Here is a 17,040-nt window from a genome sequence, read left to right on the forward strand (position 1 = left end):
ACATTATCACCAAGATGTCTGAACTATTTTTAGAAGCTTACATGATCTAGTGTAAATATGGCCACCATGCATGGAAATGAACCAAGTTCAATTCCACTTTGTGCAATTTTTCTTCAATTCTTGTTTCTTATGTGCTGCTTTACATTGAGTTGTGAAGTAGAATTGTTCCTACTGATATTTCCTGTGCCAATATACACATCCAAAGGAAGACACATTTGCATGTGCCACAACTTGAGAGCAAGAACAGGATTCTACATAGCTGTTGCTCTTGACCAGTCTATGGAAGACAGCAAGCAAATGATGACTATTTCGTTACCAATGGATGGTAACTTATTTTTGGTTGTGTCAAGAGGACCAACAAACCATCTGATCTAAACTGAAAATAGTTTGGGTCAACAGAAAGGGCATGTAGCTCACTTACTCTGCATGCAGAAAAATGTCTACCAAGATGTTGAAATGTGTCCGATATCATGGAGCAGTAGCCTTTGATAGTAATTGCAGCCAACTGTTTTTCCTCAAATAGCCAGAGAAAAATGTTGGCCAGTTGAGGGATTGAAGCACTCAGAGGGACGATGTTATTGGTATGATACCACTCCCTGAAAACATGCCATTTTCCCTCATAAACCTTGAGAATGGAAGGCCTTCTTGCTCTCGGGATTCTCTCCACAACTGAAGGTCAAAATTGTTTGCCTCGCCCTTATAAGAGCCAAGCAGGCAGAAGATGGTCCAGGCAGGGATGGAACACCCCTGACCCTGGTTGCTTGAGAAGATTCGGGATGGCCAGATTCTTCCAGGGTAGATAAATCATTAGATCAATTAGACTGGTAACTCACGACTTGTCCCATCTGAGAGGGGCTATCAGAATCATCCATATTTCTGACCCCATAACATCTGGATTATTTTTTTATCTGGACCATGAGAGGGTAAGCAAATGCCCACAACCCATCCTAAAAGACTGACAGGGCAAGAGTTACTGGTCTTTGTCTATATGAGATAGACAGAAAAAGACATTTTTCATCTTTTAGTAGGGCTGGATTCACGAGGTGGCAAGTTAATATTCCTAACATAATGTGATTGGGGTATTTATTAGAAGGAGAAATACATCCATTATTCACTCATTTAAGGCAAAATATCCTCTATATAAAACAACAGAATTGTCTACAGTATATATACCTTACCACATGACATAAGTATACACAATGTCGGACTCACCTAAACATTTTAATCTGCCCTAAGATCAGGTGGCTCATTATCAAGGCTGCTCATGGTGGCCTTCCCCTTATAATATTACCTAAAATCTCATGGATATTTGCTCTTTGGGCAGATTGCCAGATGGGCAGTCTGACATTGGGTACACAGCAATTTATTCTTATAAATGCAATAACCTCTCATACTTTGCCATTTCATTATAACATCTGAATCATTATCTTATTTCTATATGTCTGACGATATCAGAAAACAAAGTATGATACACTTAAACCATATGAGTGCAAACACATAACACCATTACATAATTTTTCCAGTGCAACATACAACCATTTGCTATATTTCAAACAATTTTGTCCATTTAAAGACATTTTTATTGCATGCAACAAATAACATAAAACTAAGAATTTTAAACTGAAATTTTCATTCCATTTACATTGGTGAATTTGTTTTTACAAAATGTATATTCACATCCTTATTTATGCAAATTACCAACCCGTTTCTTAATCCCTTTTTCTTAATTAGAAATTAAAAAACTGCAATTATTGCCTTTTGCAAAATCCCTGTCCTTTTTATTGCATATTTCAAACCAACCAACCAACACACTCCTTGGATTTACCCCCTCATACCCAAAAGAGACCAATCAGTCATAATGCAAAATCCACCAACTATATATATGATGCTTTTTCTTAAAATAATTTCATATGTGAAGTATGGTCAGCAAAAAAAAATTATTAAATCTTTGTACATTTGATTTCTGATCCCATCACAGGGGCCCAACAGGCAGGGGCCAAGGAAGACACTTTTTGCAGATGGGTATCCTGGGCAACAAATCAAAAAAGCTTCTTGAAATTCTATCCAGCACTTTACAAGATATAGTAACAAACAGACAGGTGGACAGAATGCAGGTATCACGAACTCCACACAATTGTTTTCAAAAACTGTATGTTTGGGCATGGAACTGGAAAAACCCACTCTCACTACTAGAATTCACAATTTTACCATTATTATTACTTTTTTATTATATAAACCTTTTACAAAATGATACAATCTTTAGCTCTTTTTGCTTATCCTGTGGAACTACATAGTGTGACCCCACTATAGCACGCTGTTATAACACAAATTTGGAAATAACAAGATTGTGGCGTGGTTCCTGAAATTTCATATGCAAATATATTTCTCATGCATGAAAAAATATTTTTCCTTCTCAAAAGTACAAAAATAATGTGCAAAAAGTTTAACATTTGAGGAAGAGATCACGTGTGAGTTCTAATATAAGATGATTGTGGTGAGACTCTTGAAATTTCATATACATGTATTTTTCTCATACGTGAAAACAAAAATTGTTCTTTTCAAAGGTATGAAAAATAATATTAAAAAGTATATTCAGGGATAACATATGGCTTTGCCAAAGTTGCAAATTGCAATTCTTTTTCCTTACTGGTGACAAAATATATGATCTGGCAATTATTTTTCTTTTCGTGACAACGTTGTTGGTTGTTTAAACTTGCATACACAATCTTGAGTTGGGAGTGGAGAAATTCAAAGGCACCGTGAAAGGAAGCTGCAAACTTTGATATAAAATGGATTGGAATCTATCTACTGTTACATAAACAAATCCTTTGCTCATATTGACCAACCATCTTAACAGTGCATTGATATATCATAATTCACATATGCTGACATCTGACCTGAGTACAATATGCTATGATAGACCTGCTACTGGACTGGTTACAATTGACCAACCTTTGAAGGCAGGAATAGGAAGATGGGAATAGCTACAATCAACCAAATGAAATCTAATCCATTTTTTGTAAAAATGTACCCAGAAAAAATAATTTTGCTGAAACTTAAAACTGATTAGCTTTGAAGCACCAATCATTCTGTATATATACTAAGCAAATGAAAATTATTTCAGTCTCAATCAATGTTCTACACTTATCTGATGTTGACACCACAATAACAAATTGACATTTGTTTGATCCTCCAACTTTGTCCTTTAGCTGTGACTTCAGTAACACATGCACCTTTCATCGAAGCAAGCCAACTACAACCTTCAAAAAAGACAAATCACCTTTCATCTATGGAAGTCAGCACCAAATTTAAATAAGAGCAATGGAATCTGACGGATTGTCACATTTTCCAAAGTGACTGAAAGATGTATATTGTGCCCTGCAGTTTCCTTTTTGCAGGAAAAATATTTATGCATACAACTGCTACCAATGGCAGCATAAAATGCAAATTAAATTCCAATCTTTTGAAACCACAGATATCTGGCCGTCAAGTTAATTGAACGTGTTAAACTTTGTTCACATTTTTAATTTCACTCTGAATAGCCTCATCCCCTGCTTAGCCCCGGCAAGATCATAGCTGTCTATGGCTGTCCACAATCTAGGCCAATTTAAGTACAGGTACACACTGCATGTAAATAACTACAGCTACATGCTACAGGTGAAAATATCACAGTGAATTGTTTAGTGACAAAAATGGGATACAGATCCAATGAGAACTACCATTTTATATATATGTGTTGTGTTTTCTAATGGGATGTGACTGGTATATGAATTTTATAACTTGATTTATACTCGAATTCATGAATTTTCCATCTACATGTACACTACTCAATGCATTTTGGATTGTACTAAAAAAAATATAAGTTGTTGATAAACAAGTGTGTTCCAGGCTAGTTTTGTCTTCATTTAATCAAAACATGTATTTTTGCAACTGCTTTTATCACCCACCCACCCTGCCATATTTTGGTACATGCATCATTTTCTTCAGCTAACTGAATTCATTGGTTATAACACAGTTCAGTAGATAACATGGTTGGGTTATATGGACCCCAACCATCATCTTATAGTGGAGTCACGCTGTATTTACATTTATTTGGAAGGGTTTATTTTCCAAGAGTTTTTAGCAATTCTACTGTTTTAAATTGGAGAACTTTACTTCTAACTGGTTTCACATAGCTAGTATTGTGCTGATGTGCTTTTATAACATCATATATAATTCACCAACAAGAATTCAGTGTCCTTGTTCCAGCACTTGAATTCCAATCCTTACCATGCAATTTCTCATAGTCTCAGCCTCGGCTAACGTTGGTACGTGAGAAAGCCTGCCAGTAGCTTCTCGTGGGTCGGTGGTTCCTCCCGGGGTTTTCCAGGGTTCTTCCTCCACCAATTATACTGGCCGCCATGTATAGCCTATCTTGTGCTGAAAAATGGCATTAAACCCTACAACAACAACAGCAATTTCTCATAACCCAATTTTTTGTATGATCAATTCATGCAATTTCTCATAGTCTCAGCCTCGGCTAACGTTGGTACTTGAGAAAGCCTGCCAGTAGCTTCTCGTGGGTCGGTGGTTCTTCCCGGGGTTTTCCAGGGTTCTTCCTCCACCAATTATACTGGCCGCCATGTATAGCCTATCTTGTGCTGAAAAATGGCGTTAAACCCTACAACAACAACAGCAATTTCTCATAACCCAATTTTTTGTATGATCAATTCTGTTATTCTCACCTTCAATGTGTGATGACCAACCACACGTCTGGAGATGGTCAGGACCTTACTGAGGAGGGCATTGCCATTAATTTTAGCATATTCCTGTGCCATGAATGGCGAATGGTGAACTACAGAAAATAACACTCGCAAAGCTCTTGCCTGGAGCTTTTCTGCCTCATGTTTCCCTACGCTGCTCTTCTCCATGGCAGAAAGCTCATAGATCTGAAACAAATGAAGACCAGAAGTTTGGATGATATCCTATACTTGACTCTGCCGGTTGCGATCAGGTGTTAGAATTAGAGTACGTATTATCTCTGTTAAAGTTACTTAAAATTCTGGCTGTCCAAAGGAGACAAAACACTTACGAAGTAAAAATTATTGTTATACTATATTTCTTGGTCAAAATTCTTTCTTCACTAACAAATGGTTCTTTTATAAGTCGTTCCTTTATAACTTTTTATTTTTTATTTTTCTATGGTTTAACCTCTTGATTTATATCATTTCAATGCATAGTAGTGACATTCACTTAGCAATCATGAAGTTCCAGGTTTGATTCCTTGTTCTGACAAGTGAAATGTAATGGCAATTGTAAATGATCATCCATTTATGATTGATAGGTGACTCTCTATGTACTGTAGGTTTCTTCCAACATAAAAAATACACAACTTCAAACGATGCATTAGGAACACTTAAAATTTAAAATAATTTATTAAAAATTAATTCTGAAATATAATGGAATATGTAACCATTACAATTTGTTAGTAAACTAACCACTACATCGCAAATACATCACTCCCAACTTTCTTTTGGCTTGTGTCTGCAATAAAAGTGCTTCATATCCTCTGCTTGCCATAACAACTGGCTGTCTCTCTTCAGACCAGTGAAAATAATATTACAAGTCAGTCTGATCAACACCCTGTACAGCTTGTACAGGTATGGTAATCCTCTACAGCCACCCTGAATTTCCTACAGACTCCACATTTAATCATACCCAATGATATTTGTAATCTGAGTAGAAAAAATGAATTATCTGCATGTCCTATTCACAGTGCAGCCGTGTTTTGTTTGTATCAATATCAAGTTTCAAATAAATTCAAATAAATTCAAATACATTCAAATCCATGCACAATTACTCTGCATAACAGGTGTATATATAGAAGCTTGTCTAAAATTGGTGGTTCGCATGTTTAGAAAGGTAAAAGCTATACAATTTTCTGGCATTCCATTCTTCAAATATGCATGAAAGAGGTGATTTATTTACGTATTTCATTTGCATCCATAAAATAATTAGCTAATACTAAAAGAAAGAAATGTTCACAGAGTATTTCCCATTTTGATGTTTAAGGCATCACAAGATTAAATAAGTTCCTTATATATTTCCTTCATTTTTTAGATATAATAAAATCCAGTGTTTCAGCTATAAGTTCTGATGCACCAATACAATCTCACTTATGTTAGACACATACATGGACACAACATAAAAAATCAGGACACTGATATGGACACAACATAAAAAATCAGGACACTGACATGGACACACTATAAAAAATCAGGACACTGATATGGACACACTATAAAAAATAGGACACTGATATGGACACAACATAAAAAATCAGGACACTGACATGGACACACTATAAAAATTCAGGACACTGACATGGACACACTATAAAAAATCAGGACACTGACATGGACACAACATAAAAAAATCAGGACACTGATATGGACACAACATAAAAAATCAGGACACTGACATGGACACAACATAAAAAATCAGGACACTGATATGGACACAACATAAAAAATCAGGACATTGACATGGACACTCTATAAAAAATCAGGACACTGATATGGACACACTATTAAAAATCAGGACACTGACATGGACACACTATAAAAAATCAGGACACTGATATGGACACACTATAAAAAATCAGGACACTGATATGGACACACTATAAAAAATCAGGACACTGATATGGACACAACATAAAAAATCAGGACACTGATATGGACACAACATAAAAAATCAGGACACTGATATGGACACAACATAAAAAATCAGGACACTGATATGGACACAACATAAAAAATCAGGACACTGATATGGACACAACATAAAAAAATCAGGACACTGATATGGACACAACATAAAAAATCAGGACACTGATATGGACACAACATAAAAAATCAGGACACTGACATGGACACACTATAAAAAATCAGGACACTGATATGGACACAACATAAAAAATCAGGACACTGATATGGACACAACATAAAAAATCTGGACACTGATATGGACACAACATAAAAAATCAGGACACTGATATGGACACAACATAAAAAATAAGGACACTGATATGGACACAACATAAAAAATCAGGAAACTGATATGGACACAACATAAAAAAATCAGCTAAGGTAATGTTGCATCTTCTAACAATAGCTGCATTTGAATGCAACTGCTGCAAAATTTTTAGTTCAAGTGATCTTTCCAAAACCAGCCAAAACACACCTGGCTGCTTTTTCATCCAGTGTAAGAGTCAAGATGCTGAACTTAATAAACATTTTCTTTTCTGTTTAGGCTTTAATACCGCATTATGTTGAATAGAAGTAACATTCTTCTCTGCTTATCAAATCTGTAGGAATCAAAATATTTAAAATAATTATGCTTTGGAGTGTTTGGATTATATGGAACATCAATAAGGATCAATGGGATTAATATAAATTGCAATATATTATTGATCTTTTCTATTTATCATAATTAACACTAATTTCCATCCAAATACATGTAACTGCAAATAAATATTTGATGTCTTTTCATCCTATTATCAGAAAACTGATTAAAAAGTTTTTAATAAGTTGGAAGAAAGTACTTCTGCAATGAAATTTTATTAGCATTTGTTATTCAAACAATGCTATTATTAAAGCACAATTAAGATCCTGTCAAACTATATCAGGGGATTTCCTCTTAGAATCAGGATTTGAATGATGTCCCTTTACAAAGCTCAACTGAATTTTTCAAGACCAAAATGTTAAATGAGCTAAATACAGAAAAATGCATATTATTTGAAACTAAAACTATTTTTAGTAACAGAAGAGCAGATGTCATAGGCTTTGGAGGGAAATCTCTCCAAGCCAAAAATGGGTTTAAAAATTTATTACTGATTTTCTATGGTACCTAAATAAGATGCAATAGCAACTAACTGGCTAATTTAGTGGAGAGATACTTGAAAAGAGTGTTCTGATTTAGCACAAATATTAGTTACAACTATTGGATGCCAATGAAGAAAAACTCACTTCCACCTTGGAAAGCAGAAAGATTTTACACATTTTTATTTAAAAAAAGAAGCCGAAAGTTAACATCTTACTTAGCCTGGAAGTCTGGATTTGTGAGGCAGTGGATGTTTTCCTAATAAACTGTTGCACCATCAAACACAAAAAATTTAAGTTTATTCTTAAGGAGGTATCCCTGTAAATGTTACTCTGAAGGTCAGCACCTACCTTTGCTACCAAAAATAGAACAGCATCCAACCCTCCTGATTCTTCCACAGCCTTTTCCAGACCAAGATTGATGTCTGCATGAAGATATCCTTGAATTGTTGGAATTATTTGCTTGGGTTGTTGAGTCAACATGGCCATATCTGGTGTAAGACCAAGGTTGGCTGCAAGCTGCCCAGACATGTTCCCCTTGCTAACAGCACCGTAAAGGCTTATCTCCCTTGAATACTTAGGGTTGTACATCAACAGTAGAGAATTCTAAAGAGAAAACATATGAATTGAAGCTTTCAAACTAGTCAATGTATATCATGAATCTACACTAGCAATGTATTTTCATGAATTTTAATCACATTTAATCTCATCAAGTGACTTGTAAACCTGAACACTATTCTGATGAAAATACCCATGTTCCTGTGCAGGTTCAATGATGTAGAACAGGCCTAAAAGTGCCCTCCCTCCCACATGTCATAACAGGTGATTCATGAAGGCAACCTTTTTGCCCCAGGGGCATCATGTGAGAACATTCCAGATGAGAAGGTGTTAAACTATTTAATGAAGTGTTGTCTATATCAGAAATTGGATTGTTTAAAGGACTAACCCATTTCTGGCTTTATCTTTGCCTTGTGTGCTTTTTTGGAATACCAAAACTTACTTAGCACTATATAGCCACAATTGTGTTTATGTGCTGTTAAACACTATACATACAAGCATGCATACTATCCCAATACATGCATATACTACCCAAGTATAATTCTGATATAAAAAATGAATTTTTTAGATTTTTATGTGGCAATCTGTAATGTCTGATTATAATATTCAAATTCCTTAATAAAATAGTCCTGTTGATGATAAAGATTTGACACTAGGCAATAATAACACAATTAAACATATGTTGTCACACAATAATTAACAATCCCCGTTTATAACTTTTTAAGAACAATCCAAGCACAGTGTATTTGCAACAGCACAATACTGTTCCAACTTATTGTGAGAGAAGTATTTTCTCCATAAAATTAGTAACCTGAATTACTGATAATGATTTACAAAGTAAAGTATAAACTCTGAAACCTTGAATCCAGACCTGCCAATCTTAACACAAGGCACTTTTTTCTGTAGCTTCAACCACTTTTCAGTAAGGTTTAACAAAATATCATGTACTACTTTTGTAACGTTGGAATGCTTTTAAAACATTCAAATGTTGTATTGGAGACTAATGCGGTGATGATATATATTTTGTTCAACTAAAAAGTTTGTCAAGTATACTTTGATATCAAAGACCTCTATATAAACTGCAGTTCCAAATACTATGTAGTTCAATGACTTCTTGCAATGGTAACTCTCAACTTGTCACAATTCTTTTTCCACATTTTCACAAGATAATAGTCATCATATCTCTGCCATGAGATATACTCAAATAAACACATGTCCAATAAATGTAACTGTTACCATTCATGTATTTTTCTCCAAGAATCTGAATATTCCTTTATATTCTTTTGTACTGACTATAAACACATTTTTAAGAGACACTTTTCCTTCTATCATGAACATGTAACAAATGCTGGATGCCATTTTTTGAAAATTCTTTATTATAAACAGCTTGATCATTCAGCCATTTTGCCTGAAAAAATATGCACAGTCTAAAGCATCTGATATCTTCCTGTAAAGTTACCGTATTTACCGCATATATTGGGACACGAAAAAATAAGTATTTTTTTTGTGTCCCAGAACTTAAAGTGAATTTTTTTTAAACCTACATCATGTGTCCCAAGACTTAGGAAATGAAATAAATTGTGTTCAATTTGCCTCCACCCCCTCTGGCGCAACCGGCCACACCACATTTGACAATAAAATAGATAAATAAAATACTTATTTGATAATAAAATAAAGAAGCTAACCTTGTACTATTATCATTTATTCACTTTTTGGTTGACATTAGCATTTTATTATGAGCAAAATATATCCATGAACCCCGCATAAGTAGCACATGCATCCATAGTGTTATCGCTTTTCGTCAGTCAACACAACACATTGGTCACTGACGTGAATATTGAGACAGTAGCCTTCCACAACTGGATTTAATCCAGACCCTTCCTGTGAAGGTTACCATTGAAGGTGGAGAAGATGATTGGCCCTTCTTCCTCCTATTGCATATGTGGCAACTTTCTGCCAACTCCCACATCTAATCACTCCAATGACAATAAATTTGACAGCCATCCATGCCTGCACACCCTGTGCATGCAAAGCAGGTGTGACAATTGTGTCACATGGGACTGTCCTGTGGACATACTGGCCCACAACTTGCATCTTTAAAAACCCAGAAATTAAAATGTGTGCAATGCAAACAATCTGAACTAAACAAAGCACAGACAGTACTTACGCTAGCACCAGAACAATGATGGGGAATACAAATTAATGAAGCACTAATTGCTAACCAAAGTGCAAACCCATCCCTAAAATTTACAAGAAGGGCACAGATAACATAAAGCAAAGACTGAGGGGACAAATACTCAGTTGATACAAAAAGGTACCATATGTACTACATATGTGTCACAAGACTTAGGAAATGAAATAAATTGTGTTCAATTTGCACCACCCCCCTCCTCCCCCACAACCGGCCTGTTACAATAAAAAAGATAAATAAAATGCTTATTTGATAATAAAATGAAAGAAATTAACCTTGTACTGTTATCATTTATTGACTTTTTGTGTCGAGATTAGCATTTTATTAAAGGAAAAAAATATCCACAAACTCTGTAAGTAGCGCATGCATCCATAGTGTTATAGCTTTAGTCAGACAACACAACACATTGGTCATTGACATGAATATTGAGAATTGAATCATATTTGGTTGTCCTTAAAAGTTTGAAAGTCATGAGAATGAAAACTGGATCCTGCAAAATCACATACAAATGAGAGAGAGAGAGAGAGAATTATCAACCCCATTGCTCTAAAGCACCTGTCATTCATGCGTGTCACAGTGTAAGGTACAAAATAAACAAGAGTGTATTATATCCAGTTAACAATATGACAATATCTCGTAAACTAAAATCATTATTAGAAATACATTCACTGTGAGTACAAATGACAATCTTTTTGATTCCATGGGTTACAAAAAGTATTATTGATGCAAGTTAATGCTGTGTATACTATTTACACTGAAGAACTCGAAACCCATTTGTGTTAATTATGACTACAGATGGCACATAAATGAAAGCCCAGGTGTTGAATAAACACACCTTGTAACAGCCATAAACTCATTGTTTGAACTTACTGGTAGGATATCAAACACAAAGGTCAATTTATTACAAAGCAAGCCGACCCCAGAAGCAGACATTGGATTCCTTTTAGCGTGGAGATTTTTTTTAACTATACATACGTATAGAAAGTCGGCCAACATGGGGAAGCCAACTTTGATTTCTTTCTAACCAGTTTTCACTGGGATTTTGAAAATAAATAGAAACAACGGACCACATTGAAACGATAACTTCTCACATATTTACACAAAAAGTGATTCCTCACAGTCATTGTTATCATGTACATAGCATATATAATGGGGAATAAAAATAAAACAAAATAAACCACATTATAGATCTTCACTATCATGGATAAGTTTGTAGTGCGATGCTCAAGTAGTGAAGAGGCCTTGCCTCATGCATGGAAAGAAAATGCGTTACCTAAAGCTTCACCTAAGAGGCCTGTAGGTCGACCAAAAAAGTGTGCTAGTGAGAAGCAGTATGATGTAAAAGAAAATGAACCAGGTGCAAAAAGACATAAAATTGGAGACCCCAGTCAGGAGAGACATGATGCCTACGAAAATGATGATGTCAGGCGAGGGCATTACAAGCGTTTTACATTAAAGCACAAAGAGGAAGTTGTAAATTTCTCAAAATTGCATGTAAGTTGAGTAACAGCAAGACATTTCAAAATCCCCAAATCAACCATTGCAAACTGATTAAAAATAAATTTTTCTCGGCAGCTGAACGAATGGGGACATTTAGCAAGGAGTGGGAGACCAGGATCATATGGCAATGAGTTAGATGGAAAAATTACAAAGTGGGTTCTAGTCCAACGCGATCTGCAGATCCCTGTTAGTGTGGACACTATATGTGCTTATGCCAAGGAATTTGTGTCAAGTGAACGTCCAGAAATTGAGTTTCAAGCCGGTAGGAACTGGGCAACTGGTTTTTTAAAATATATCAGTGGCATTCATGTTTGTTCAGTAGTACTTGGATTATGTCAGATATCACTGCTGTGTAAATAAAAGATGTTTGAATCGCTTCAGGACAAGCCAGATCTGATCCAAAAATAATTTAAAGTTTGTGGTATTAACAGTAACTTGAATGGATGTGAGGACAATACCATAAGAGATACTGAATGTGATGGCAGAGACAGTGAAGAGGACGAATTTGATGGATTTGAGCCTGAGAAAGTTGAGTGGGCAATTAATAATGTGGACAGATTGAAGGATTTAAATTAAATATATTAGCAGCATTCAAGTTTGTTCAGCAGTACTTGAATTATGTTAGATATCACTGCTGTGAAAATAATAGATGTTCGGTTTTGGAATTAGTATTTTATCAATCACTCTCATAAACACAAACAATTCATTCTTACCTGTGCTCTTGTTCTTAACGAATTTGCATCTAGGAAGAAAAGTGTAAACAAACAACACTCACAGCATTTTCTTTTTTAAAAGTTTCTTTAATAAAATTTACATTTGAGTGCATTTGCCGATGTAATTTTCAAATGATTTAAAAGGTGTCCCACAACTTATGACTGGAGAAAAACAATGTGTCCCAGAACATAAAGTGCACAAAGAAATTACTTTTAAAATAAATTTATGGTGTCCTAAACAATATGCTGTCCCAACATATATGGTAAATATGGTAGTCTGGTTCCCTGAACCTAATATGAAACCTGGAACCAAACCACAGACAAGCCAGTATCAAGATTTTACTGTAACAATCCATTTCTGTAACTTTTGCTTTTATTCCACAGAACTTATTTCAAGGGTCATTTTCATAACATATAGGGTCAAGTCATGCCAGTTGGTAGGTCTATGAATCACACAATTTGCATCCAACTTTACATACTACAGACCTGAATCTGCTACCAAATAAGATGCTGGCAAATCAGGGTGTACAATTTTTGCTTGACATCATCAATAAAACAGACTTGACTCTGATATAAGGTGGCAAATATGAATCTACAATTTTCAAAGTTGAGTATGGATTATATGCAAGAAAACTGAATTACTCAGTGAAGTACATGGCAACCTCTTAAACAGTGATCACAAACTCTCAATTAGTAATCACAAACTCTCTATCAATAATCACAAACTCTCTATCAATAATGACAAACTCTAACTCAGCAATCATAAATTCCCAATAGGCAATCACAACTCTAACTCAGTAATCATAAATTCTCAATCACTAATCAAAAACTCTCAAACAGTAATCACAAACTCTAAATCAGTAATCAAAAACTCTCAATCAGTGATCAAAATTATGATAAATTTTAGCTGTTTAAAAGAGTACCTGGAAATGGGAGGTAAGAACATACAAGAAGAATTATGGGTGATGGGATAATTTTGTGAACCTGACAACCTTTCCAACAGTGCTGGTAGGTGTTTGAGCTTTGTGATCCCAATGAGGGGTTCATGCATATGACCCACGAAAGCAATGTCATACAATTGAGAGTACATTGTCTGCTTATAGACACTAATAGAAAATGACTGGATATTAAAAAATGAACCATACTTCCACCCTATTCCAACTACAGAAATAATCATACTCTACACTTTATATATGGAGTAAAATTGGACTTTAAAAAAAACATTGCTGCTGATCATGAACCAGCCTATAATTTTTCATACTGATGGCTTAAACATTCCAATTCAACAAAGTGTAATAACTTCAACATCTATCTCTTTGATTTACCTAACTTCAAATGAACTGGGTTGTTCCACTTCATGTACTTTACCTATGCAAATTAGCCAAGCAGGGTCTCCAACCACTGTGCTGAAAAAACTTTCACACAAAATAACCCTTGGTGCAATTGTCTGTCGAAAAGGTAATTTGTACAATAGTGTCTGTTTATCTCTGACTGGCTTTACCTTTAAGCTGAATCCATGTCAATTAACTATATAAATTGTCCCATGCTGACATGTTTGCAAGAGTGTTAGGCATGACTGTTCACTATTTATATAGGCTATAAGTTATGGGCATATATCATGGTGTCAAGAAACCAATCAATCTCTCTCTCTCTGCCCCCCACTCCCGATCTTTCCTTCATAAGATTTGATGGCAGTCGTGTTTTTACAAACACAAACATGTCATGGGTTTGGGAGTCAAAAACTGTTTTGGCATGACACTTTGTACAAATGTTAAGAGGGGTTAGACTGCATATACCTAAGTTAATGCTCAAAATCCCAAATCAAAGCAGTGGACCAGAAAAGTCCTTGGTAAATATACTGCATATTTAAAAGTCTTTGGTAAATATACTGCATATTTAAAAGTACTTGGTAAATATATTGCATATTCAGAATTACATACCCTCAGTTCATCTAAGCTCACTTTCTTAAGACCCACGAGGATGTCATACTGTATCTTTGCCTGCAGCACTACATTTTTCTTCAAAAGTGGAGCATAGGTAAAAATGTCTTCTGCTCTATCACATTTGCTGATAGATTGGCAACTGGGACCAAGAGCATATAAATGGAAACACAAGTCCTTGCTTTCAATGGCACCTGTAATAAATACAACAATGTAAATTGATGGATCATGATTAACACTAGCAATCATTATCAAATACAATGAAACCCAGCTATACCATCCTTCATTACGACACAAATTCAGATATAACATGATTGTGGCATGGCTTCTGTAATACATGCAGCAATTTTAATTGATGAATTATGATTAACACACAGGAATTATTATCAAATATAATGTATCTTTTATGAAATCAATGGAAGAAATTAAGAAAATATTTGGCAGACTTGTTTCTTGCAAGGTTTCTATTCCTTCTCTGCAAGCTGCATGTGCAAATAGTGAAAAAAATGTACCCATCATTTCATACTAGTTTCCTATCTGATATTTATGAATTCCAAAAACTGAAATCAGCATTAAATTTTAGTACTGTCATTACCCTAAGTCTCTGGACATTAAAAAATAATTACTTTTCTTTCTATTTAAATAAATTATATGCTAATGAAATTCATAATATTTCCACACTGTCATACCCATAAAATAAATATGTATTTTCATGCTTGTCTATCAATGTTCCCCATAAGATAGATGCTGGTTGAAAGTGGTCTGGATGGGTAAACTACCTTTCAGTAGCTTCTTGCTTGCCAAAATTCACACTTTCTAGATGATGTATATAAGTGATTTCTTATACAAATCAGAATACTGGTTGGAATTCTTTCTATTTGCAAAACTATGACTGTCTGCTCATGTTGTATATGTACTACCAATGGTGATAAGTATGAACAGTGACCAGTACCCACCACTGAATGGCTCTAAATGACATCTGATTTTGGTAAACTCTAGGTTAACTTATGAATTATGGCAGATTATTATCATGTTGCTTAATCTCTCTGACATATAAAGTTTTAACAAAATCAACTGATTAAAGCCCAACAAGTCACAGTCATTGATAGAAATTTGACCATGATACAGGTAATAATAAAATAGGCTGATTGGAGTGAGTTCTAATATCAAGCATGTTTTGTGATGTTAATCGTTTCTGACAACAGAAATGTCTACAGTATCCATATTATGTTACCTCTGAAAATCTGAAAAATATTTCAATTTGTTTTTTTCAAAAATGTCTGAGCCAACCTTGACATTACAAGTTTAAATAAGGTGATTTCTGCTCTAAATATGCAAATAAACCAAATTACTTAGACTGGTTCAAGAACTCAAGTGTTTCTGATTTAATGTTCATGACTGCTTTGTTTCCATTAGTAACCTCTCCAATGGTTTAAATAAAATAAATCTGCAGTCATATGTTGACTTAATGTAATGTTGATGACTATTAATTTACAATAATGAAAGTGCTTAATTAATCAATCTGACCCACTGTCATAATAAGATTTTTTTTCTCTCTTTATCATCACCTCTAACAAGTTTGCAACTTGCTTTGTTATGGAACTTCATAAAACAAGCTCTGGAGAATGTCAGCTGTTTTTGTTTTCTGCCTATTGAAACACCTTCAGTTAATCCATTTGATAATGAGAGTAACCAAAAGGTTTCACTGTCTAATTTGTCACTTATACATTCTGAGCACAGGTAAAACATTCCTTAACTGACGTTCCATCTTGATTTGTTATCATCAGCTTTAACAAACTATTGTTGTCCAGAAATGTTAGGTACTATTCAAAATTATTATAAATTTTGAAAATAAATAGTCTGTAAAATTGGATAATCTGTATGACAGTACTAACACTAAAGAAAGAACTGCAAAAAGGGTTCAGTACCTTATAATGTCTTGCAAGTTAAACAAATTTGTGAACTTCAGGTGAAAAGAAAAATGGGCGAGTTTAATTACAAAAACATTGCATTATATCTCACCTGAGAAGTTTTTGAACACATATAAAATCTTAAAGCTGCTACTTCACATTAAATATTTTAAATTCTTTATTCCTTAAATTCTTTAAATTCTTTTATATACCTCTTTTAATCAGCTTTTAAAAATATCAATTGCAGAAGACAAATAGTGACATCTGAAATAAGGAAAATTCTCCACAATTTTAGCAGAATTTCTCTCCTGCATATTATATTTAATAATAAAGATGTATCCATATAGAACAGATAGTCAATCAAAT

General features: G+C 34.5%; 1 protein-coding gene across 1 annotated transcript in view; it reads right to left on the minus strand.

Moving 5' to 3' along the window:
• LOC149808240 (lysosomal-trafficking regulator-like) overlaps nt 1-17,040 on the minus strand; it is a 250,120-nt gene that overhangs the window by 148,403 nt on the left and 84,677 nt on the right. The window contains exons 15-17 of the mRNA XM_089975328.1: nt 14,765-14,958; nt 8,214-8,468; nt 4,725-4,928 (exon numbers count right to left, since the gene is read on the minus strand). Coding sequence (XP_089831454.1) covers nt 4,725-4,928; nt 8,214-8,468; nt 14,765-14,958 — 653 coding nt within the window. The remainder of the gene's footprint in view (nt 1-4,724; nt 4,929-8,213; nt 8,469-14,764; nt 14,959-17,040) is intronic.

Source organism: Sinohyriopsis cumingii, chromosome 1 (assembly GCF_028554795.1).
Source record: "Sinohyriopsis cumingii isolate HCF-2022 chromosome 1, ASM2855479v2, whole genome shotgun sequence".
Classification (NCBI taxonomy): Eukaryota; Metazoa; Mollusca; class Bivalvia; order Unionida; family Unionidae; genus Sinohyriopsis; species Sinohyriopsis cumingii.